Raw genomic sequence first — 27,332 nt, 5'->3', positions numbered from 1 at the left:
AAGACACATTGGTTTATTTTCAGAAAATAACATTGCCTATTGGCATATGATTTATACATAAATGTGATTAAGCAAGCAATCAACAGATCAGTAGACAACTGGTGATACTTTTTAGTTCTTTAAATTGCTATTTTATTTTAGCCCTGAAGAGGGAGCTCTTGTCCATATGGGAGCTAAGAGTACCCAGGCTTGTGAATTGAGGTAGTCTTTTTTGTAAACATACTATGTGGTACTCGCCTACAGAGTACTTAGGTTTGATTCCTTTCTCATGTCTAGGTGGAGTTTATATGCTCCCATTATAAGCTCCTGTAGGTATGTAGGTTGTTTGGCTATTCTTAATTTCCCCTGAAGATTTGATCTCATGTATGATTCATTTGCTGGCTAAACTTTGCATAGTATACCATCTCCAGGACACTTAATTTCAATAACTGTATTTGAATAAATTGACAGCATACTGCAAGCCCTAATCTTACTGATAGAAGATTAGATAAAATCCATTTCAGTGCTTTAAAAAAAAATCACTGTAGTAATGAATCACAAAGCCTATAACCTGCTGAACTGTAGGATATGAATGGATAATATGCAGATGAGCTTTCTTTTGTTTAAATTGAGCTTCTACCTATTCAGATAAACACAATATAGATTTCACACTTGCATGGAGCCACACTGTTTTTCTTGTTGCTAAAACCTGATGATGATTTTTTTTCTTTTTAAAGGAAAGTAGTTAATGGGGTTTTTCAGAACCCTAGTTCTGCGGAATCCCTGGATTCTAGTTTTGTTTTCCTTTGGAGCTTCTGGTTGCCTACCTCACATTTCAGATTAATACATGAAAAACAAATGTGTATTATTAGCCGATATTATTTGAAGATAATAGCATATGCTAATTACAGGAACGTTCCAGTAGATGGTGCTAGAGTCTACATGGTGCAGTTGATTTTATTTTGCAAAACAGTATTTCATAAAGGAAAAACTACACACTGCAACGACATTGATCAACAACTTTTCTTTCCCTGAGTAATTAAACAGCCAACACCTTCCCACAAGGCTTTCTAATTGGAGGCCAGGTCTATCAAGAGGGAAATCAAAAATGTTCCCGGTTATAACTGCATATCAAATTAATAATTATAGATTGCTTACACGTATATAGCTCTTTTCTGGACACTCCACTCAAAGCACTTTACAGGTAATGGGGATCCCTACACCACCACCAATGTGCAGCCCCACCTGGATGATGCAACGGCAGCCATAGTGCGCCAGAACGCTCCCCACACATCAGCCTTCAGTGGGGAGGAGAGCAGAGTAATGTAGCCAATTCATAGATGGGGATTATTAGGAGGCCATGATTGGTAAGGGCCAACGGGAAATTTGGCCAGGACGCCGGGGTTACATCCCTACTCTTTTCGAGAAACGCCCTCAGATTTTTTATGACCATAGAGAGTCAGGACCTCGGTTTTACATCTCATCCAAAGGATGGTGCCTGTTTACAGTATAGTGTCCCCGTCACTATACTGGCATTAGGACCCACACAGACTGTGGGGTGAGCGCCCCCTGCTGGCCCCACTAACACCTCTTCCAGCAGCAAACCTTAGTTTTTCCCAGGAGGTCTCCCATCCAGGTACTGACCAGGCTCACACGTGCTGAGCTTCAGTGGGTTGTCAGTTGTAAGTTGCAGAATGATATGGCTGCTGGCATAAAAATTAGTTATTCCTGCACACTTTCCATCCTTTCTTGTAAATCTGAATAGTTGTGCCTTTTACCATGAACAAGAACAAACAGTAAAATACAATAAATATTCTTTATATCTTGACTTTAATGTGAAATAGAAACTTAAAACCTTAATGAACATGGGAACTAGAATTAAGAACATCAGGATTATCTGTTTTTTTTTTCCATCTTGTCTCGTACACCTGCTTCAGAGCTTTTGACCTAGATATCTCCATCATTTTCCTCCTCCTCTGGCCTGTGTTGGACTGCCTGGAGTCATTGTGGCATGAGTCAAGCTGTTTTCAGGAATAGTTTCTTCTGAAATAACCTGATGGGCATTAAGAGCTGTTTTTAAATATTCCCTGTTGTTTAACGGACCCAGTATGCATCAGACTTGTTGCGTAAGGTTAGTGGCTTTAGTGCTAAATTTCTATTTAATATAATATGAATAGACTTAATATGAAAAAAAAGCTTGTATTTGTTACTAATTCAGCAAGATCTGTAAGGCATTTTGTCTTTGCAAAGTAAAACCACCAATTTCAACTGTGATATGTTACCAAATTGATTCTGCTGGGTTCCAATAATGATAACTGTTAAATTCTATTGTTTTTTTAACTTGAACTTTTACCTTGACAGACAATTAGTCTTTACTCATTATTCACTTCAGTTTGCTTTATAGTAAAATACCATATTCTGTTTTTGGTTTTGCAGCTAGCCACTAAGTTAAAATATTTGATTACTTTAAAATTGAGAACACTTACTGCATTTAGTAATCCTGCCTTATCCATTCTGGATGCTGAAATAGATGTTTAAATGAAAGATACTCAAAATCCCAGTTTATCCAGAATGACAGCTCAGAGTGTAGCTGTCAAAGATCACCAAATTCTTTATAAACAAAACTTGCTAGGAAATGAAGGATAAAATGGTCAACCATATTTTGATCTGTGGACATTCTTAAGAGCATTCAAAAACAATAACCATTAAATGATATTATAGATTTCAAGTTACATATAAAGATAGTTTATACTTTATACTATAGCATAGATTTTATAATCAACTATCGTTTGATTATAAGCAGTTTTATCCAACCTAAAAAAAACCCAACAGGCACACTCTATATATATAGGAATAGACATCTGTACTCGACAATAGATGTCTTAATGCTTCTGTGGTATACTAAAAAGAGTTCTGGCTGAATCTAAAGCAGTCTTGAGAGTTGTGGGGTTGCTTCTCCTCCCCCCAACACCTGAAGAATGCTTCACTGCCAAAATGGTTTTCCCTTTTGCTTTTCAGTATGAAATCAAATTCTACTTGTTCTTCTGCAGCTGTAGTGATCTCAGGTGTGCCTCTTACATTAAAGCAAATCACTGTCATTCTAAGAAAATGACATTTTTGGAGACCCTTATTAGGAGTAGTCTAAAACGAGCTTGCCTGGCACTGGGTAGACCGGTATTAGTGATAACTAGGATCTGTGAAACCAAATGTTAAACATTCTGATTCATGCTAGGTCAACAGAAACTGATCAATTTTACGACAGTTTTCAATACTCTTATTAAAATCAATGCTCCATGTTCCAGATCGTAACCCAAGTAAATATATTAGTAGTGTTTACTGTTCTGTCTATAACCTGTACAGTATTAGAGACTGTTACCCCTCCGCTGTACTGCATGCCTCAAGCATGGAGCAGCGTCCAGCCGCTGAAGGTCTGATCTCGTCTCTTTCACATCGGCATTTGCACTTGGTATAACCAATAGTTTGGTTAAATTAGCTGTTCCTATGACCTTAATTAAAATGAAGAAATGGGTTAAAAATAAAAGTTATTATTTAGCACGCAGTTGTGCATCCATGTTAGAAATGACTAAAAACAGAATAATTAAGAAGCATACATAATGTTTTGACTAGTTAGAACAGACAGAACACATGTTCTGAGAAAACTTTATGAAACTGGTTTTAAGACATATGACTGGTGAATTTTTAAAGCTAATTATTCTTGTATAAATCATACTGTGCTGACTTACAAATGGCGATAGATGGTGCTCACATCAAAAACTTCACTGTATATTCTGATCTATACAAGCAATGTTTTAAAACCTATCATTACAGTACCATGATAGATTCTCACATCTGCATTGTAATGATATCTGAAACCTAAAGCCAGTAAAAGGTATTTCAAAAATACTAAGGTATGTTTTTTGTGGGCTTATCGCCAAATAGGAGTTATTTTTGCACAAGAGGATACTGTTAAGAACTGTAATATAACTGAAAAGAACATTGTGTGATGACTGCAATGCTACCAAGACCTAGATACTCTTATTTCCATAGCCTAATCCAGTAAATGTAAGTGTCTACTTCAATCTAACATTTTTTTAAAAAAATGTATACTTAGGGGATCAGACTTAACCATGAACAATTTTCCTCAAGGATGTATTATTGATTCTGGAATCACACAGTATGGTAAAATGAATTGAATATATAAAACCTTATTTACAGAAGTCAACCAGTGCTCCTACATCTTTTTTTTCTGCGAGAGAGCCCATGCACTGAAAGAAAATATTACCTGCTGTGTTGTTCTTGAGATGATAGCAGGAGCACTGTATGACTGTTGCGTGTGGCAGTCATCACAGCTTCCATACACTACAATGACATCCTCCATGCTCCCTTCATATACATCAAGCCTGCTGTTCATTTCAACATCTATTATATATGCACGGGCCAGATGAGTGCAGATCATATGGTATGTCCATCCCTGAAATGTTTTTATATTTAAGCAATATATTGATTATAAAAAATTATAATGCTTTGCATGTATGTTTTTATAAAAATACTATATATATATATCTTTTGAGTATTGATTAAATGTTTTTGCTGTCATATTGAGTTGTTGATCATTCATGACTGACTCAGGGGTGGGGCAGAGATGCAGTTCAGCCCCCTTTGCTCATTGTGTAACCTTTGTTACATAATGTAATAGTAATAGCCTAGTCTTTGTTATTAATGAGAAAGAAAGGAATGTTCGTGTCTTGTAATTACCTGATAGATGATATTTTCCATTAAAGCACTAATGCTGATTTTCACTGCCACTGCATGCCAGATTTTATACTCCAGAGAAGGAAACTCGGAAAACAAATCAAAGGCTTCATACAAGGCGTCGATGGAGATGAAGCACGTCTGAAGGGAAGGAAATGAGAGGGTGTAAGAACTCATAGCTAATAAAAAATGGCTTAACTGAACCAGTGCTGATCAAGCCTATTGACAAATGAATTGGTGTGGTTACAAAGACCAATTTTAAGACCTGAGTTCATGGTTCTGTAGGCCAAAGATAAGTATCAAAGGGTATTACTAGTGTAATTTTCACCCTTTGTTGTTAAAAGAATATGGTTTTTCAGAATTATTTTTCATATTAAATCTGTGAGTTATGATTCACTAGAATTTCTACCAGCAGGTCTAATTTACACCTCTGGAAAATATTAAAGTATATTGTAGTGTAACAGTCTGCCACCAACTGTCATCTGTTATGTTCTCATTAAAATAAACCGTGCAGCTCTTGCAGGCTTTTCATGTGTGTAGTTCCTGTGGCTCGCTCAGATGATCGCATTAAGCCCTGAGCACAGTAAAGATACAGAAAATCGTACTGAATTGTATAGGCACGTACCTGTGTTGCTGTTTCACAGGTTACTGTCATTTCCATTACATGCTGTGTTAAGCAGTTGAGTTCTCCCAGAATGGCACCACAGCTTCTATAATCTGTGGTTCTTGTCTTATCCTTTTCAGAGAGGTCTTGAGACTGAATTTTCTGCTTGCTCCCAAGGTCTGGAGAAGTTCCATGAATCTACAAAGCAAAATAATCCACAAGAGAATGCCCAGTATTATTTTATTAATAGGAAACATTGATTTGGTACAGAAAATGGTGTCTTTTATCCTGCTGAATCCTGTTAATATAAAGTCTGGTGAAAGTAAAGAAATAAAACTTTATAGTTTGAATTTTAGAGTATTGAGAGCAGAACTTTAGTGTAAACTTTATGAATTGTATTCTCATGGTATCAGGTTAAAAGAGGCACAGGCTGTCCCTTCTTTGAGCATAATTTGCTCTTCTGACATTAAAATCTGGACATTGAACTGGTGCTGTTTCATCAGTCTTTAGTCTTCATTAAAATGTCTGTTCTAGCCAAGAAGTGCAGAAGAAAATTGGGCATTTTCCAAAACTGACAAGGTGCAGGATATCATAACTAAATTACTAAAAACTATACACAACTAAATTGGATATCATACAATTCAGTGATAAAAACAGTTTTTAAGTGAGTTGTAAAGCTATCATATCAGGAAACAAATCCACCGAGTTTCAACACAATTATTGTATTAGCTTGCATTTTATGAGGGAATAATCATATTCAATACATGCTAACAAAGAGTTTTTACAATCAATGCTGAGTTACTTTGAACAAATAAGGATTATGTGGGGAGATGATATTTAAAAAGAAAGCAGTGTGATTTTGAACAGACATGAAACCCAATAATTATCTGAATTTATAATGATGTTAGTTGCAGATGACTAATCACTGCAAATGGTGACTGTTGTCAATTAGCCTTATTATTTTAACTTAGCTGAATACCAAATGGTATTATCTTTATTAATATAACCAGGTTCTTTGCAGAATATGTATGCATCATTTTTAGTTATCTGCACATAAATAAAAGCAATAAATAGCGTAAAGCATTTAAAAAGCATTTTGTGTTCTTATATAGATGAGTCTTACTTGTGTTTGTGTGGAGTTGCCATATATTTCCATTCTAGGATGCCATTTTCCTCCTGCCAACTCATAAACCCACTTCCTCTTATTAAATTAACTTTTTATTTTTTATAATAAACCAGTGTCCTAGAACATATTACTTTTTCCTTCACTCCATGACCAAGGAGCTATGTAATTTGCAACAGCTATACACCGTTCAGCAATTCTTGACTAATTCAATCAACATTAATAGGCAAACACTTCAATTATTCAGCTGGTAGTAAATTGTTGAATCAACCCTATATAATCCAATGTCTACCCTCCCATATGCCTTATTTATTTCCTCTTGAACAATAAAATATTTCAGCACATGGAGCTGATCCTCCATATACTGCCTTCTTCACAGCATTTATTGACAACTTCAATGCCTGTGCAGTGTTTAGTGAGAGTACAGTTATAACACATTGAAATAGTTGTTATATTATATTATGTATAACACTTTCTATTTGCCTTAACATGGACTCTTTCATGACTCAAACTAAAATAAAATAATTTTACCTATAGGTATCAGTTACTGAGGTAATGTTATACTTTCAGCTATAATCTGTAAAATAATGTCCTAAGGGTCTTCCCCTGTATAAAATATAAAATGGCAACAATATAATTATCTATGAACAACTAGTTTTACTAAAGAAATCTAAATTAAACAGTACAAGGTATTTTTGTAAATGTATTCAATTAAGGATTTATCTAGGTAAATATATGGTTTGGTTTAGTGATTTTACTGGCATCCCTTGATCTGATCAAAATAACCACTTAAGCTTTCAACATGGATCAGATCTCAGCTTCATGATGTCTGCGTTTTTGATAATACAGTTTTAAACAGGTTAAAACTGCTTCTGAAAAACATTTCCTGCAAATGCCTTGTCTTCCCTTTTGTAAAGGAAATGTAGTACATTTTCTGAAACTACACAGATTGTTTTTTTTTTTAAATAATGATTATGTAAAAAACCCAGATATTTAGAGTCATAGTTATGACATCATTGAAGTCAGAATACATAGAGGAATAATATAACTCTGACCTTGTCATACTAAAATAGATTCACAAAGAAAAGAACAACTTAATTTTTGATACAACACATTAACATGCAGTCTCTCTGTAATTTCTGTACATGACTCAGTGGTCTGTGTGTCAAATGCTCCTGTGATTAATCTCACTTAAAACGACTTTTAAAAATATTGCAAGCTCATTTTTAGCATGGGATATGAGTAATTATAAAGGCACACACAGTGTTTCAGCATCCCATAGCCCAGCACAGTAGCCAAGGAGGATACCCCACCAAGGACACACAAATTGGAAGTGGATCACTTTAGAGATACTGACACCAAGGAACGCTGCCAACAAGTCTTTTGGAAGGTGTGAGGAAAACTAAGCAAATCCCTGTGAGAGAGAGAGCCTTCGGATTCCACAATTATTTAAAATTGGGTTGGAAATTGCACATAAGTAGGAGAATTTTGTCAAACGTGGTTCCCCTGCCCAAACTGTCCTTCGTACCTAACTCAAGTTACAATACATCACTTAACAAGTGATCTGTTTTCAATAATAAGGCCTTCTTGACTTAATACCTCATTATTTGATCAACTGTGTCAACTTTGGTAAACAGAACACAGCAACTTGAATGGAACCTAGCTAAAAATATGTTTGCACCCAGGTTAGGAAACACTTTTTACAAAGTCAATTATTAGTGTATGGAATAGATTACAGAGGTGCATTTTAGAGGAACAGATGCTAGGATGTTTAGGTACTGATATACAGTATGTTTTTACAATCACTCAGTAAACAGGAAAACGACCAGCATTTCAAAGATAACAATTCAGTCAGGAGCTCTTTGCTACATTCCTAGTTTTGGAATGCAGGCGTTTCTATTTTGTTACAATTTTTCTGAAGGGAAAAACCATCCAACCAGAGCTATAGAAAAATCATTTTAAAAGTGCAAATTTGCAAACTCAATATGATTACTTTTAAATCAAATGGGGAAATACATTTCTTCCTTAGTTTAGTACTGTCTTTCAATCTTTTCACTTTGTCAATGCAAACAGATCTTTCTAGCTTTATATTAGCAAATTAATTTTCCTATAAAAGGAACCACCAATGTGCTTTTATTCAATTCTTTAAAAAGACTGCCAAATTCAATCTTCAACTCGCTCAATGCTTGAATTGCAAGAGGCTTCTTGTTGTATTGCACTGTGGGGGGTGTTCCTTATTTATTGTAAAGAGGTACAGGTACAGTTGTTTTATTTTGCATTTTTGTTTTCTTTTTATACTTTTATTCTATGATTTAAACAAACAAACAAACATCAGATGCCCAATTCAGAAGAACATGAAGTCCAGTGGTATTCATGTGGAGAGTTTTATATCTATTTAAATCATATCAGTGATATAAACCTTTGGCTTCTTCATATTTCTTGGTACTTTACACTAGCAAAAATATTTTAATAATTAGAGCATATATTATTTGGCTTTATATACAGATATGTTACCTGGGGAAAACCAACTGGGAGAAATGCTGAATTAACACATAGAAAATCTACCCGATAGTAAAAAAACCTCAGGATATAATGTTAATACTCCAGATGCATATTATGCTTTGAAAAATTAGAGTATGTTGTGCTTTTACAGTCAAAGCCAAAACCGCACAGGCACCAAACCAAAAGTGAAGAAAATGTCCTAAATTGTTAATGCTGATATTAAAGTGGCAGATCAAAAAGGTAGTAAAAGTGTCACTACAAAGAGGAGGTTATTATCCCTTACATTTCAAAATAACCCATAATTACAGTGTCACGTTGTAATGTACTAAAATTGCTAATACTGTGTTCCAGCATAAATAGCCCTTTTAAAGTTCCATTATAAGGTGCACCGAAGTGGCTAATCAAAAGTAATTTGTACATAATAATAACGGTGACTAAATATTGTATTATCTCGAGGGAGTCTTGGAGTGCAGACAGGAGATATAATTAACTCTGAATCAAGAGTTTAATAGCTACAGGTGTGTACTTGAGTAAAGTTTAAAGAAGAAGCCTTATTTCAATGGTGATGAAGGAAAGTTCTGCTTTAAAAAAATCCTGCATCTAACATAAATTGCTCAATGGACCTTCAGTGCTTTTGTCTATATAAATAACAATAACATCCTTCCTTAATGTAAAATAAAGTTATTGTGCAAAGGAATGCACAATGCATGGATATCATAGTGCCATACACTACAACATAGTTCTATAAAAATGAAAGATTATGGGAAGTTTATTAAAAGTTTGTTAATTACAAAATTAACCACCTGATTTTCTGGCAAGGTAGCAGGACAAAACCCTTTATGCCTAACCTTTCAAAAATACATTTATAACACGTTTTCTGATTGAGTGTCCTCATTCATTGTGAATTAAAGTTTAGAATCAGAAACATAAACCTGATTGTGTGAAAAATATTGAAACATTTTGGAGGTATAGGAGACATTACAGAAAAGCAAGCTGATTGTAATCTATTGTAAAAACTTTTCTTTTCAGTTAAGTTTCACAAAACAATCATCATGGTGTAATGGTTGGGGTCTAAAACCATATCTGGAACCTGTAATTCAGATCCTGGATGTGGTACTGCTGTTGTCACTTGAGCAAGAAACTTCACTCAGCTACTGCATATAAATGCGTACAAATGGGTGTTACTTAGGATAAAAGAAATACAGCATTAAATATAGGCACTGAGAGGGCAACACTACAGAATCATTGGATGCCACCAAGAACTAAATCTGAACTAATAACTTTGATTATAAGCAGAGATACATAATGCACATGAACAGCTTTGCAGAACCAAGCCATTTACACTTGGAATAGTGATGGTATGAGAACCAATGGAAGACATTGTGTGCTAAAGGACACAATTAAAACGTATTTGCATGTTAATTAAAAAGGTGAATGCTCAAGTAAGGGAGACATAATTAGTAGAGTACCAGAGGGCACTGTATTAGGACCGCTACTCTTAATTTGTATAAATGATTTACATATAGTATAAAAAGAGCAGTTGTCAAACTACACAGTACTGGAGCACAGTAATATTAACAGACACTATAGAAGGATATTCCAAAATATTCAGACAAAAAACTGGACCTATCAAACACATTGCAGATGATATCTAATGCAGACAAGTGCAGAAGATAGTGTTGCTAATAAACCTAATAAGACCTTAGTGTTTATATTGACTTGCTTTTTTCCATCTTCTAGACCATTTTGGAAAACAATAAAAAGAAAAAGAAAATGCTAGAATATATGGTTAAAATTAATTATGTACAGCACATTACACTAGTACAATTTGCTTAGATTGTTGGGTACACATCTTATCACCACATTTCAAAAGTAATATTGCTGCTAAAAAATGTCCTACTAATGTTAAGTCCTAAATTGAGAAGACTAGAGAGGACCTGTTTCATGATTTTAAAACCCTCCTAGGCATTGACAAATTAAACCCAATGGCATTCTTCAGAATCAACAGTGAATCATGTATTTAAGAAAAGAAATGGAAAACTAGTTTCTGTCCCCTATTTTTCATGAAGGAAGTGCCTTTAAAACAGAGAACAGGAGACATTTTTTACACAAAGAACTGGGAAACTACTCATATATAATAAAAGTCAAGTCGACTACTCAGTCAAAGCTGATACCCTAGCTTCCTTCAAATCACAGATAGATAGGATCTTTAAATCTATTAACTACTAACAATAAAATATGCTAGATGAGTCAAAAGGCTTCCACTCATTTGTAATCTTTCATATGTTCTAAGGTCCTGTCATGAAAGTCTAACCTGAATAACATTATGTAAGGCTTAACTTTTTAAGGGGCTCTGATTTATTAAATGTGAAGTGATGACTAAAGGACTCTGTGTCAAACCATGACCTTTTTACCTGATAAATACTTTATTTAAAGACCAACCACAGACAGCAAAATAAATAAATAAATGTAATATAATTGTCTGTTCAAAGCAATGTTTTTAAGCACTACCCTGACAAAAAACAGATCACTTACTGAAGGTATTCTTACTTCATTAGCTAAGCAGGCATAACTAGATTTACATGTTATTAAATTAGACATACAATGTCAGTACAGGGCAAGTTAGTTTAGAGACCTAAGTTAAGAATTAGTTTATTTAGGCATAATTATATTTTAAAAAATATATATAGTGTTTATCATCTAAAAATATCCAATAGTTATCAGATTTGTCAAAATCTAAAACTACTATGCTAGCAAATTTATAGATAGGTTTGACATATCTTTCAGTAATGGGGATTTCTTATGAAGTACAGTAGTATCCGAGTTAAAAAATGTCAGGTGCTGACACAAGTTTCACAACAAATACTGAATGGCTTAATAACGTGTGTAATTTTCTTTCTTTATTGCGGGTGTTATGAGGACAGCTAAATATTTCTGATAAACAATTATTGTATGTTCATTTTTGTGTACTCTACCTTTTAATATATCCATATTGAATACATAGCTAGAATTCCCATAAACATTTCACATGTGTCCTTTAGGAAAATGTTTTAAAATTAATTACTTCTGTAAAAACAAAAACACAAAGTGCAAATTCCCCAGCATTGTTTGATGTTTCTGTAAATAGTCAAATTTACAGTAAGTAGGAACTCTTCTATTTCAGTGTACAGTTTTAGATTACTCTACAGCACTTGTGAAAGTACAGTAGTTAAAAATGCTACAAGATATTGTAACAGTCATAATACTTATTTACAAACTTGATACCAAGAAGCTTCCTTTTCTTATTTTTTTCCACTGTGCAAGAATATACTACTGATATTCTGATTCATACATACTGAGAGTAATTAAAAATGTAACAAAATGACAGTGGAAACAACAGCATTTGTTGCATTTTTAATGCCACTCAGGTACTGAAAGGAGAAGAATTTACCTTAACCATCCCGGAAACAATCAAGTGTATTCCTTGAGGTACCTCTCCCTCATGAATTATAACATCACCATAGTCAAAATAAAGAAGTTTTGCTTTGCTCTGAAATGATAAAAATAAATTATTTACCAAGAGGTTTAGTATACTAAACAACATTAAGAAATGTAAAATTATAATACTTAAAACATATCTTACCTATCAAATCCTTTTCTGAAAAAATGCACTGCATTTTCACTAAGAATACAGGTCCTTGGTAGTAACTAAATACCAGTTGTAGTTGTTTAAACTATTATAATGCAGAGCTCTGGTCTAAAACTGGGCTCACTTCCTGCAGTGATTAGGTTCTTCTTTGGTTTTGTTCCATTCAAACTCTCAGTTACATAGCTAGTATAATTATTTAATTATCTGCATAACTAAAGTACTTCTTAGCAGGCACCTAATTAAATAGGTAATTTAACTTTTAATGTACTGAAGGTTATGAATAATCAACTTCAAATTTTGTCCAAAAACTATAAAAAAAACAACCTTAATAACAACTATACACATTAAAAAATTAATTACAACTTTTATATATTAGGTTGGAAAAAACAGAAAACACCAGGTCCTCCACAAATTGAGTCTAATACTGTACTTCTGATTTAAAAACACAAATATTGGAAACATACTTATTTGCCTGCAACTCTGCAAATCTGACTAAATAACCACTGGGGTTTTCTACATACATTTGCCAATGCTGTCAATAAACACACCAGATAACAACATGAAATAAGAATTCCCAATACCTTGATAAACTGTATCTGGCTCTTCTCTTGGTCTAACCATGACACATTCAATAGAAGCTCTTCTGCTGTTGGTGGTGGTATAGATGGTGGAAATTTAATAAGTTTTTTCATTTTTAATTCAATCATCTGCTCGAAGGAAAAAAAACATGTTTTAATGAATATTTAAACTGAGCCTTTAAATATATTTGTTAAATACATTCTAAAAATAATTTTGTTGAAACACTTTGTAACACTGATTAACAACATTAACACCAACTTATTTGACACAGGATGACGGTATTATTTCGGTGAACTTGAGTGAAAATTTATGGTACTGTAAGAAGTCAAAATCTCTGTAAAATATGCAATGTTGCAAAAGACTATTATAATTTTACATTAGATCATCTCTGATTTTTGTTTTTGCAATTTCGACATTTCGATGAGTTCTATGTTGAAAATGATATGTACTGTATCTGCTTCTGCATAGTATGTGGCCCTTAAAAGCAGTGCAAGAGTGCAAGAATGTACCTTTTCAAGCTTTGATGCTTCAAGATCATCTAGAAGGCCACCAGACATTAGAGCACGAATTGTATCTCTCTCGCTGTTTAGAACAGTTCTGATTGCTTGTCTGGTTTTCACAGAGATAGCAATCTCTGGATGGTCTCGCTGCAGCAAGCCTGAAAAACAGCAGCTCAACATTCTAGCTTATATATAACATACAGGCTTAGTTTTTAGCCATCTTATCGTTTAACTTAGACAAGCTTTAAGTCATATTTCATTGCAGAGCAAGGCATATTATTACTTTGTGTAGTTCTGTTAAAATTCTATTTGCAAGAGAGCAGAACTTCATTCAGAAGGCAGCAGGAATTATTCTGAATGAGTAGACTTTTCTTGGAATGTGTTCACATTTAAGAAAAACACTGCAATGAGGCATTCATAAATTGTCCATCTTTTATAGAATTCTTCACAAATACTTACACTTTCTATCTTTTATTACATGTAGTTCTCCACATTTTTGATGTTTTATCACATTTCAGCTCACAAGTCACCTTCACCCCTTTATTCTGATACCTTTTGTAGGATCCTGCCAGCCATTTTAGTCACTACAATATGGAAATCTGTCTGCCAGAAAATTGTTATGATTGGTATGATTGTATGCTTTGCCAGTGTAGTTACACAAGGCTGGTGCTCCTACTCTTTCTGACAGTGCCAAATAATGTATGAATACACAGCAAAACCAAGCTATTTGCTTTCCTGTCACATAACACTTCAAATGTATCTTAAAAGGGAATACAAATATATTTGTAAAAGCATACCAAATGTATTTACCATTCTCAATAACAGCTTTTATTTTAAACTACAGTACTTTTAAAACACAAATATGCATTTACAAACAAACTCACTCTTGTTGTAAATTTGAACAATTGAAAATAATAAAAAAATCTTATACATGAGATTAAGCAATTCAGCACATCTTTGATAGTTAGCACCTAATTGATCCAAGGATCTCTTCCAGACATCTCTTGAAAGAAATAAGATATGTTCCAGAATCCCACAAACCTTTGTATAAAAAGTGCTTTAGTTTCTCTTTTCTAAATTCACATCTCCTATTGTTTAACCTGTACCCTCTGGGTCATATTCACTGCTGATTCACTTGAAAGGGTTGTTGTTTTACATATTAAATCCAAATCCCAGAACTCATTTCTCTCCCAGCCATGCAAGCCCCGATTGTTTAGTGGGTTTAAATTCCTATCAATGATGGCTGCAAAGTTATTATTGTCTACAACCTATTTAGTTCATTTATGGGGGGATTATTTGTATTCCAAAGTCCTACATAGAAGCCCTTTTATAGATGGCCTATCTCCAGATATTGACAAGATTGTGTCCTTTATACAGTATTTGTTATAAAAAAGAAACAACAGTTGATAGCTTGCAAAATGTCCATATAGAAAGGGCAAGCTGTAATCTTATCTCAGGTCTTTGAGGGTGTATTTTGTAGGTCAGCAAAGAGCTGCCTTTTAAATGTTAATCAGCAGTGTAATATACTTTCAGAAAAAAAGACATCAATTTTATATGGTTCACACAAAGAATAGTGGCACCTACTGGGAGTTAGAGAAATTGGGTACATTCAGTATGATTACCGTACTGTATCCAACTGTTCTGCTCTTGTATTCAGACGGGAAGAAATTTTATCCCACATGTCGAAATGTAAGCTCACTCCTTAGCCATTTTTCTGACTTTTAACAGTTCACAATGGCCTAATACTTCCATTCCCAGTCTTTTCAGACTTATCTTACCTTACTTTCAGACCTAATTGTTAATATTTTGTAATCAGTGCCCTATTTTCTTTGATGGATGCACACATGATGATTACTTTAAAAGCAGTAAAATGCTGGCTCTTTTTCTTAAATGCTTGGTACAAGATTGAAAAAGCAAGAGAAACCCATTAAATAATAAGGACACCCAAGAGGTTATCATTATGCCTAAGATGACATGACATGGCACAACTGAAGAACTACTGATACTCAGTTCAGAAGAAGTACAGTAGATTCTCTTCTTCAGTAATATACTTCGACACTGTTCCTCTTCACTACACAAGCTCCTTTCAGTATGCTAAAGATGTTACCCCAAGTAAAAAAACATACCTTACAGGAATAAACAACTTTACATGACAGATAATTAATGTATCACATTTAAGGTTTGTAAATGTTTAGCTAGCATCACTGATTTGGTTCACGAGATGAAATGAAAAATTGGTAGAAAGAGGGCAGTCATTTTCCATCAAGCACAGCTAAACTGCAGTTTCTGGATTAAAAGACAAAAGCTAAAACAAAACATTTCAAATTGTACAAAATAAACAAGGAGAACAAACACCAGAAATGAAAACATATGGGTATATTTTCTTCCTTAATTGTTATCTTCTTACCAAGCTCCCTGACGGCTTCTTGTCTGTTCTTCTCAAGTATAGTTTTTAATTTCTGAAAGAGACAATGTATCCAATAAAACACTGAAGCAGTTAACACCTTAAAAACCATTGACTAACACTGCTGTACTTAATTGTTATGCTGCCTTCTATCATTAGCTTTGGTAAAGGTTATGGTAAAAACTGAGTGTGGTATAATGTGAAATATATATACAGCATATATTAGTATACATCATACCTAATGATGAGTAATGCTAAAATGGTTATTCAATAGCAAAACATTTAACAAGATTAATTTTAGTCGTTTTTTTCTGACTGATCCAGATTTAAATTCTAATTTGTTTATCCAGTACAGGTTTATGGGGGGAGCCAGAGCCTATCCCGGCAAGCAACAGGCACTGCGCAAGATACACTCTGGACAGGACGCCAATCCATCGCAGGGCACACACACGCACCAAGGCCAGTCTTCTGAGAAGCCAATTAACCAGTACGTCTTGTGATTGTGGGAAGCAACCACTGAACCCAGAAGAAATCAGTGCAAATACAGGGAGAACTCCACACAAACAGCTCTCCAGCAATTGAACCCAGGGCTAAGAGGCAGCAATGCTAATCACTGCACCAACCTTCAAATGTAATGTTTACAAAATAATAAGTGCTTCGGTATTTTCTAAAAATTTCCCACCTGTGAAATTATTTTTTCCTCAGAAATATGATCGATAATCTTGCTTATGTCCTCCTCTCCTACCACATATCCTTTTCCAATGTCATAACCAAAACTAAGCTGTTTGTGTATTTGTCTGTTGCACACTTCAATAAGTCTTGGTATCATTATCTGGAAGAGCAGGAAAAAATCATTAGCATTTTAAATGTTTCTTTGATAATATGCCCTTCGTTATCGTGCAGGTAAATATATACATCATCTGCTTTTTATTCACCATACATCAATTCATATGCCAATAAGCAAAAACTTTAAACAAATATCTAAAAGAGGAATCAATATTTAAGCATATTCAATGGGTGGTGCAGTGGCTCTGTGGCTAAGGATCTGAACCTGTGGCTGGAAGGCTGCCGGTTTGTACCCCGTGGCTGGCAGAGGATCCTACTCTGTTGGGCCCCTGAGCAAGGCCCTTAACTTCAACTGCTCCAGGGGTGCTCCATAAATGGGTGACCCTGTGCTCTGACCCCAAGCTTCTCTCCCTGTCTGTGTGTCTCATGGAGAGAACGTCGGGGTATGTGCAAAAGACAAATTCCTATATGGCCCATAAAGTGATCTTATCTTAATAATCAACTGCACAACTAATTAAATTATGAGGAGAATTTAAAGTGTTTACTAGGAAGAAACAATACTTTACAATATATCGATATATACTGTAGTATCTTTTTAAGTAAGAGTAAAGCAGATGTTCTTTTATATCAGGTAAGACCTCCAGGACAGGAATAAAACACAGACCCTGGAACTCCTTGGAAAACTGTTACAATATCAAATTGTCTTATCCAACTGCTGGGACAGATTCACAGGGCCTAACTATTGCAATGGCTTTTGGATATTATAGCTCTATATAATATAGTTTTTGATTAAAAGCTGATTTGTGTATTTTAGTTACTTGTATACTGTGACATTTTTAAGATTTGATCTCAGAATGGCACAAGCTATTTGTGCCTTTCAAATTCAATAACATTCTGAACGCAGACTACCAGTCCTTACCATGACCTTACGGTAGTACAACTCCTGCAACCTGTAACGTACCTTTACCAAGCGGAGAGCTCTGGTGAGGCGAAACATCCTAGACACCCGAACAATTTTGATCATGTGTATGTTTAGATCTACAAATCCAAAAACTTGATCAATAATGATGTCAACTGCTGCCATCAAAATGATAAACAAGTCAAACTGGTTCCAGTGGTTGAACAGGTATGCCCGTCTCATGGCAAATGCCTTGATAAAAGCAAAAAAAGCAGTCAGTTATTTAAGTGGTGAGAGATAGCACAAAACGAATGTGATTATTGGTTAATATACAGTACCACATTTAAAAAAACTCAAGTCTAGCTTTGCATGTGTATGTGTAAACATATAAATATCCTATAAAGTATGTACATTGATGACTTACATATGAGGACTATGGAAGACTTTAAAAAAACAAACTTCAAACATATTCTCATTAAACTATATTTCTATAACCATTTTTTCTAATTTTGCACTTCTTACTTTTAAAAAGCTCTTCCAGTGCATTTGTCAAATCCTAAGTAGTTCATATAACAGAATAAATTGATCTGCCAAAGATATTTAGGTTCTCAAATGTGAAATTAAATTATACAGTAAACAATCCTTTTAATTGTGAGTTTTTTTATTATTCGTCTATTGGGGAAAAAAGTCGTCAGTACCTTAAATACCGCCTCTATTAGATAGCAAGTGAAGAAAATGTAGTTGGTAATCCTGAGCTCTTTATCATATGCTACCATCGCTGCTGGGATATATTCCAGTATAATGGGGAAAAGATTCAGCAGTATCAGGATGTAGATAAAATAATCAAAGGAGTTACTGAACACAATTTGGTAGCACTTCTTTAAGACAGAATATCTGAAATGACACAAATATTATTTTTTAATGCTCTGAGTCAAATTAACGTTTTTCAGAAAACAGTTTTATTCTGTTGTAGATGTAGCATAAGTTTAACAGATATTTTAGAATAATATATGTACAGAATTATACAAACTTTATATAAAAATAAATGTACTTTGAAGGCTTCAGTTTGTCGACCTTGACATTGTACATCCAATCCTCCAACCGCCTTCTAAGGCAGACAAAAAACCCCTTCAATTCCCAAAACTTCTTCACATCTTGCATTGTCATGAACCTGAAGAGAATAAATACAAATAAAGAAACAGTTCCTTTCATAACTGCTTCAACATGACCTGAAAATAAATGTTTGAACAAAATAATTAAATTATTTAAATTTGATTATTTGATGGTTGAATTAGATAATTGAAATTGATTATGTCTATACTGATAAAAGTGGATTACTCCACCTAGATGAAAAAGTTAATTTCTTTTCAAGTGTGAAGATGTCTCAACTCATATCTTTTTTCTTTTAATAGCTGATAACATTTTTTTTATTTATTAATACATTTTGCTAATTTATTTTTACTAGATACTACTTTCAGTATCCCATCCAACTATAGATTTAGTATTTTCATATATAAAGTATATGTACGGTAGATACAGGAAATCTAACTGTATATAAACATGCAAATTTGCTGTGAAAAAGATAATGACAACTTTAGATTTTAAATTATTTTATGAATTCAAGAGTTATTCAAGCTCAACTGAAAATAATTAACTCATGGAGCTATATTCAGGTTGTTATGTTCACAGCAAGAGATCATTGCAACTTTTCCAAAAGCTTGCAAATGTCTGTGGACTCAGGAATCCTCATTCTTCTGTAACTTACTATTTCCTGATTCCACAGATATTTGTAGTCTGTTGTAAAACTCAAAAATGTTGCAAAACCATCAGCAAATTTAGTACTTCTCAAGTTGCAACACAGAATAGATGTCCTGTTAACCTTTAAACCAAAGTTTACTGATTATAACAGTCTATGTAAAAAACTGAACACTGTTCAATAAACTCAAATCAAAAAGCTAAACAAGAAAAATACAGATTTTACTAGTCCTACAGATATGAAGAGAGCAGCACTCACTTTCCTCTGTGATCAGTGATGCTCTCTGTGGTGCTAATTAGTGTACGGGCAGCTTCCCTGTTCAACATCCCAGAGCTGTACTGCCTCCAATAACTAGTCTGAAAAACAAGTTTTTTTTTCAGGTTTAATACTGCATGTTATATATTACAGAGGGCTTGTTTTTTTATGAAACACAATGTCCTTAGAATTTCTACCATTTATTATTGTTTAATTACGTACCAAGTGTACCACTTTTTATTATGAATGATTAGATTTCTATACTTATCTATTATTATTAGAAGGTAATCATATTACCACTTTAACTGCGTAACTGTATATCTACACAATAATTACAGGAAACAAAATGTTTCTCTCAATACAGTGGTAATATATATTGTATTTCTGTACTACAAGGTTAACACATAATTTTATGTAGTAATATATAATTAGTTTGTTCAAATTAGGGGGAAGTTCTAGCAAATAAGCTATTAACCTTCAAGTAGAATTGTAGACCACTGAGATCCCTTGATCAGTATGGCAGGAGCTGCTTACCACAACCTTTTGCATACCCCATCTCCCCACTTCCTATTTTATGTTTCTATTGGCAAGGCTTCAGTGATGGTAGAGATGCGTTAAGAAGTTGTTCTTCACTCACTATTTCCACAATTAAGCAGCTGAAAGACTAGTTGAAATGACTTCTCTGCTTGTGTATTCAATGATTGAAGCATAGCTTGTTGGTGTGAAAAGCTCACAGAGTTTTGTGATAAGTGTTGACTTAAATGCCCAAATGTCAACTATTCATTGGTTCATCTTGGTCTTGGATTTGTTCTCAAGTGAACAAAGGGGACAAAAGAAGATACTCAATACTCATGGAGTGAAGCTGGATAGTCTGGAACATAAGACAACAAATCTGGAGGATCACACCAGATCCTCCTAAAAATACTAAAATATTATCTGGACATTCCTTCATTGTAACTGTGTAGGTAAGTAAGTACTGTGTAGGTAAGTAAGATCAGACCATTTTTTTTCTCTGTGTGGCACATTCCATTAATAACTCTGAATTTTAGGGTATTGTGATTTAATGCACTGGGTAGTGCTAAGTGTTTCTGTGTCAATTTGGCTTCAACAGAACGTACTCACCTTCTGAGCCTTGAGAATCCGCATACGAGCCTCCTCCATCATGTCTTCCATCTCACGAGAAGAGGGATCGCAGGGGATGTTCTTCTCACAGTCTGGACACTTGCTTGTTCTGGCTGTTGGGGAGAACTCTTCAATGCTGACCTTGTTAAACAAACCATCCAGAATGGACATTCAATCAATGTTATGTCGGTAACAATATCATAGAACGGCAACTATACACATTAAACATTAATATATACCTTATGCTCTATATACTGTCATTCAACAGTTTGGAAGCACCATGTACAAAGGGGAAGGGGAGAGAAAAGAATAGTTCATTTTTCTTCCAGTGATAAACCAGGAGGAACCAGAGACCTAATTGATCGTGAGAGTCGTGTGCGGAACGCTGATTGGTAATTAACGAGGTCCGGCTTTGCCCGTAACAGGAATTGCCAAATGTGTCTTTTTATCTTATCTCACAGCAATGACTGACTCAGACTTCAGCAACCTAGAACCCTTTATCTTACTTGACAGGCTAAAGGCTCTGTAGAAACGTACAGAAGATGCAGTGCTGATTGGAGCACTGAATCCCTCACTGATGTCACTGTGAGCCCATTGGCACTTCAGCTCGCTCTTCTGCTGGCGGCTAATATCTTCTTCAAATGGAATTTCAGAAGTGTATGAGGGGAAGAGGTATTTATAGAAAACAAAATTGTGTAGACTATTATATACTTACTTTTTCATCTGTTGTTTTGTATGGGTCATCAATCTGGACTGCGTCTTCTGCCATTTTCCAATTTGCATCAGCAAGGAACTTGTCCATTTTTAGCATTGCAAAGGTGCAATTTGCACTTTCCTGCACACGCTGCACTGCACTGTACATTGCCATACGTTTTGGTGCAGAGACATCACACAGACCTATGAAATACTGAAATTAAAGCCCCCAGAATACTGATAAGCACTGAAAATTAAATACTGTACCCACTTTTCATTTGGGAATCAGATATTTTTTCTGGGAAATGGTACACATACAAGTTTCACAATTTTATACTCTAATAGTTCAGAGCTAATGTGAATATATATACACCTGTCTCACTGGCCAAAGCTGGATATGCCACAATGATGAACAACAGTAAGTGTGAAACAGCGGTCCAAGACTCCTGACTTTGACTTTATATGAAGCAGAATTTTAAGTCTATTAAGATGATTATGGCTTCTAGCATTGAGAAATCATAGTGATTGTTTTCAGAAGATTCCACAAGCTTGAAAGATGTTAACTGAAAGATACTGTGAATGAACGTTCACTGCAATACAATAAAATCCAGATCAAAGTCCTTACCCAAGAGTCTAAGTAACCATGTCATTGTGGTAGCATTGATTAAAAGAGTAAGAACAACCATTCCAGATGTGAGAAGCAGAATCTAAAATGAGAAAAAATGAAAAGCAGTCTTTCAACTCTATGCGGCACTTTTGGGATCCACTGGACCACAGCTATTTCATGGTTTGATATTAAACCAATATATAAATCATTTTTAAGCTGTTGGATGTTTCTTTCGAATCTAAACGTATTATACTTCAGGGGGATAACTAACCATCAGTGAGGTTTTAGTTGTAATGTTGCAATGCACGACCACCCAATTCTTCAGATGACCAAAGGCTGCCATTGCACATTTCAGGTGATGCAGGATTTCTTTGTAAGTGTATGAAAAATAAAGCTCAAGGCATAGGACGTGCTCTGCAGTCTCCAGACATCTTATGCCCACATTGATGGCACCGAGGTTCATTGAAAACTTGCTGATGAAGGACTTGTGTCTTCTGAATATTAAGTATAGTATATATATAAGTTCTCATATGCCTCAGTAATTGTTGAAAATTGACTGGGAATTCATTTCTGTCAAGGCTCACATTGCAGCTGTACTTTAGTTCAACTCATTTCAGAATGGCTTTAGTTTCGGACCGGAGTCATTGGAGGTTAAATAATTTACTGTATACTTGGTAAGTCAGCTACAATGCAGCAGGAAGATGTCTGTTCTCAAATGGATCATGGCACTCACTGTGGGAGCCTCACAATGACTTAATACTGGACCATTATCACACAAAATAGAAATTTTCTCATTGCCTAATGCAGACTCAGACCTCAAGCTGCTGATAAAATTGTTTAAAATAGACTACTGATGGAGACCTTACCTTGTTTTGAACAGTGAATTTATCAAACCCATCTGACTGAAATGCCATGAGAGCCAAGTTCAGGCTGAAGGCTCCTTTGGTTCCACTCCATATACTAACTGCTGCCCATCGCCAGTTATACCCATAGCCCATGCGAGACAGTATGGGAGACAATGCTATTATCATAACAAACCTGCAATCATGAAATTCCATCATGGTCAATATATCTTTTTAAGTTATAGGAATTTCAATTAGAAGTTTGTAAAGAAAAGCACAAGGAATTACTTACCTTATGATATAGAGTGCAAAGTACAGCACAAAAATGTAAAACAAATCATTAATTGATAGGTGCTGAAATGACTTTTCAGCTATCACTACCCCAACAATGATGAATATGAGAGTGTTGGCCAGGTATGTCAGCATCTCCCAGAAGCTGTTGAAATAAAACTTACATTAACAAATGTTCTGACTAAAACCAGTCACATCCTGATGTGTGTTCCATCTTATATGATTTTGGTTATGAAGATTGTTTTTGAATATATGAATAGACTACAGAACTATAATTCAAATACCCATCAGAGTAATCTGAAAGCATTTAAATAGGAATGCAATCAGTTTAAAACACACTTTTAAAAGATGTCATACATAAAATGTTTTTTAAAACAATACTGCTATTGCTATTACCAATACTGACCGTAAGAGAAATACTTCAATTTCTGGACTGAAGTTTACAGTTTCCAAAAGTAGTCCCATTATGAGAACTGCAATAACTCCTGACATTCCAAGCCATTCAGCTAAACAGAATAAAAAGCATTATTCCAAATATGCTGGGTGACTATTAGGTTGGGAATACAACATAAATGGAAAACTATAAGCATAAAAACAATCCTTAACATTCTGCATATTAAATACAGCTTTATAATTTTCTGCACGCCAGTGCCTTATAAGATGATGATTTCATTACATCAAAGTAATATTTCTAAATCCTTTAAGCATCAAAGCCAAGACGATTGTTTGAAGTCAAGACAGTCTAAAAGATGCATTTGTTGGTTTTCTTTTAAATACAGGATATAAATATACTGTAGAAACAATTCTTACCTACATAAAATGTGATGTATGTCATTGCCAGACTGATCGTTATTTCAATCAATCCATCATTGAAGATATATGAGAGCCATAACATTATGATCTTTGAGACAATGAATCCCAACAGGGGACTTCCGAAAATCTTCAAAACCAGTTTTACAGCAAGGTGGGATTCTAGAGGGAGAAATATTTTTAAAAAATTAAAATTGAATAGCTGATCTGTACGCAGTAACTGTTTTAATGCTTGGAAATCAAAGAATTATATCCTACCATATGCTAAATCGAGAGCAAGATCTCTGAACACTTCAAATATAATGATGGAAGTCCCATCGTTAAATAGTGACTCGCCTTCAATTAGAAGAATAAGAGGTTTTGCGGTACCTAAAAAGAGATAGAAAACCCAACAGAACCTGTTACTGCGTTTCTTTATACAATGTACACTCAAGTCACTGCAGAAATCCCTCTGCTTATCTGCTCTTCTTAAAACTTAAAGGATATTTTTGAAAGGAAGGAAAAGCAAATATGATCTCTTTCCTACTAATGCTTTTTCTTAAAAGGTGCTTTCTTTGTGATGCAGATCTGCAGATTGTTTTTTGTTTTGACAGTTTTGTACATTAAGAAATCACTTACCAATGCTTCTTAACAAAGAAAGAGATATAATAGGGTCTGTGTTCCCAACAATGGCTCCAAACATCATTCCAATGTACCAGTTCCAGTTGTAGGTGTAGATTTTGACAGCAAGCAATGCAGTCAGAGAGCAAGAAATTAAAAAACCTGGGACAGACAGCAGTAGTACCTGCCATATACATAGTAGGAACATCAAATGATTATAAATGAATTTTAAACAAACTCTAAATTCTTCAAAAATGTCAAGAAAAAAAACTTTCTTGCTTGCTGTAAAGAAATTGAAATAATGCTTTCTAGTTTTTACCTTATCAAGATGTTTATGCCTGCAGCATCAAAAATGTAAAATCTCAGATATGCTGAGAAAGACACAACATTAAGATAATCTAATAATGTTTGAAAAGTGCAAAACACATCAAATTCAATAAAACGTTTCGGGTAGGTATTAAGTTTTAATTTCATTTTCATTTCACTTGTTAAAAGGTACTGTCCAATTTCACTTAGAGGATACAAAGCTTCTTACCTGTAACACGGATTTCCAAAACATGTGAGATTCAATTTCAAAGGCTGTGCTAAATATTAACACTGGCATAAAGGTGTGGATTAATAGCACTGGGCTGATGTCAGCTATTTCATGTGTATATTTTTTAACCTGGTAACAAAAAAATATATAAATATACAAATATAACTCACAACACCAATATACAATAATTATATTCCTTTTACATTTTTAAAATATTTAGTTAGCTTTAGGTTAACATTTATGAAAAGTGGTTTGGGGAGTTTGTAGGCCAACCTAACAGGTTGAGAAGAGGTGAGTTACAGTATGTTAATGAGGACTAGTATTAACTAGTTCCAAACGAACTTCATCTTAGTAGTATTCTATTCGAAGGTAGATATTTTTAATTTAGCAAAGCGCTAACATACAAACCTCTTTATAATGAAGGCTCAGCACTCCCAGAATGATACCACACATGGCTAAAACCACAGTATAGGGCAGCTTCACCTTCTGCACAAGGGTCCTGATAATTGCTAGGAATGAGTGGAAAAAGCCCTTCTTACAGTTAAGCAGTGTGTAACCTGTATTTCATCAATACCATGTGGTACTATTATATGTAATATGGAATAGTCCAGCATTTCAATGATTGGCAAGATTCATTGCAATCAATAACATCTGTACTCTTTTAACCATCCATTTTCTAACACTAGCTGCCTGTTCGGCAGACAACAGACTCAAGGCAGGATACACCCTGGTGGGACACCAGTCCATCGCAGGGCAGACTCAGACACTAACAAACTCATGCCAGGGCCAGTTTACCCAGATGCCAATTAACCTACTGCTCTGTCTTTGGACTGTGGGGGCAAACAGGAGCACCTGGAGGAAAGCCATGCAAACGCAGGGAGAACATACACTCCACCAAGATTAGCACCCCAGGTCTCAAACTGATTCCAGAGGCCCAGTGCTGCAAGACAGCAATACTAGCCAATGTCGCCACCTTACAGCCCCTATAATGTTTATGCAAATCTTAATTTGATTATGTAAGGAATAGTTTTCAGAAGTATCAGATGCTGACAGCCCGCTTCCTGTTTAAATGATTATGTGTTCAATGATTCAAAAAGAAAAATACCTCCGCAGATACAGGATCCAAATATAACGAGCAGGATGAAGGGCTGGTCGTGGGAGCCGAACATATCCCAGTGGAAATGGTCAGACATGGCTGAACTCGGCGACGCTAAAGTCGTGTTATTGCTGCCCCCACCAGGAGGCGGCAGGCCTCTTCCGCCCTGACTCGCGTTCGTATACCCCATTCCGCCGCTCCAACCTTGAATACAAATACGGTTTAAAAACCTGACCAGATTTTAGAATTTGCTAATGAAAAAGTAGAACAGGCAAAAGCTCCTCTGGGTGAAAAAAAAAAATGAACAACATCAAATAAAAGTGACCCGCGGGAGACCACCGACGGGACCCGGGCCGACCCGGGCAGTCGCGCGTTAACTCGGCGTCGTCGGCTGACGGGCTACCGTGCACTACCGTCTCTCCTCCATCGTGAGCACACGTTTGGGGAAAACAAAACGCCTCCCGGGGATGGCGGGCACCTGTCAGAGATGCGCACCAGGTGCTCATTCAAGCGCTTTCGGGAAACGTCAGCCGAACCCCGGGTTCAAACGGGCTCAACCGCCCCCCGCGCGGGCGGGGCGTAAAACGTGACGCAGAGGCTGCTCGCCAAACAGCTGATGTTTTTTCCTCTCAGGACATTTACAGTACGCGTTTTCCTCACTTTAAATCAGTATGGTCATTGTGGACGCTCGGTGTGTGTGTGCCCTCTTGTGATCCCGATGTACCTGTAGGCTACATCGATAGGGTTTTGCTTGAAGCTACAGTACATGATTCCCCCCCGTTTCGTTGAACGTGTAATGCAATAGTCTGCTTAATTTACGCACCCAAATCCGCCGAGTTGTGAAAAGGTGCTGCTCTACTGATTTAATTACGTCATGTGTCTGACAGCGACACTCGACATTTTTGTTATCTTGTAATACACATCAAACGCTTGGTTGTTTTGTGATGGAGACGGTACTGCTCTACTCTTA

At 35.3% G+C, this 27,332-nt stretch overlaps 1 protein-coding gene across 1 annotated transcript; it reads right to left on the bottom strand.

Moving 5' to 3' along the window:
* Positions 1–1,792: 1,792 nt before the first annotated feature.
* LOC148645518 (sperm-specific sodium:proton exchanger-like) lies at positions 1,793–27,028 on the bottom strand. Its single transcript, XM_088611994.1, has 28 exons — positions 26,841–27,028; positions 26,372–26,566; positions 25,675–25,775; positions 25,267–25,395; positions 24,750–24,915; positions 24,390–24,500; positions 24,132–24,293; positions 23,728–23,827; positions 23,323–23,466; positions 23,055–23,226; positions 22,207–22,288; positions 21,604–21,785; positions 20,889–21,029; positions 19,770–19,867; positions 18,807–18,926; positions 18,454–18,649; positions 17,819–18,007; positions 16,754–16,903; positions 16,075–16,126; positions 13,677–13,825; positions 13,170–13,295; positions 12,391–12,489; positions 5,357–5,533; positions 4,735–4,872; positions 4,262–4,450; positions 3,356–3,485; positions 2,466–2,500; positions 1,793–2,032 (listed from the first exon to the last, which is right to left on the bottom strand). Exons 1-28 carry the CDS (start codon positions 26,866–26,868, stop codon positions 1,940–1,942), a joined length of 3,654 nt encoding a protein of 1,217 aa, XP_088468120.1. The 5' UTR covers positions 26,869–27,028; the 3' UTR covers positions 1,793–1,939.
* Positions 27,029–27,332: the final 304 nt, after the last annotated feature.

Source organism: Lepisosteus platostomus, chromosome 18 (assembly GCF_059453375.1).
Source record: "Lepisosteus platostomus isolate fLepPlt1 chromosome 18, fLepPlt1.hap1, whole genome shotgun sequence".
Taxonomy (NCBI): domain Eukaryota; kingdom Metazoa; phylum Chordata; class Actinopteri; order Semionotiformes; family Lepisosteidae; genus Lepisosteus; species Lepisosteus platostomus.
Note: the sequence above shows the minus strand (reverse complement) of the source record. Positions and strands in the feature narration are given on the sequence as shown.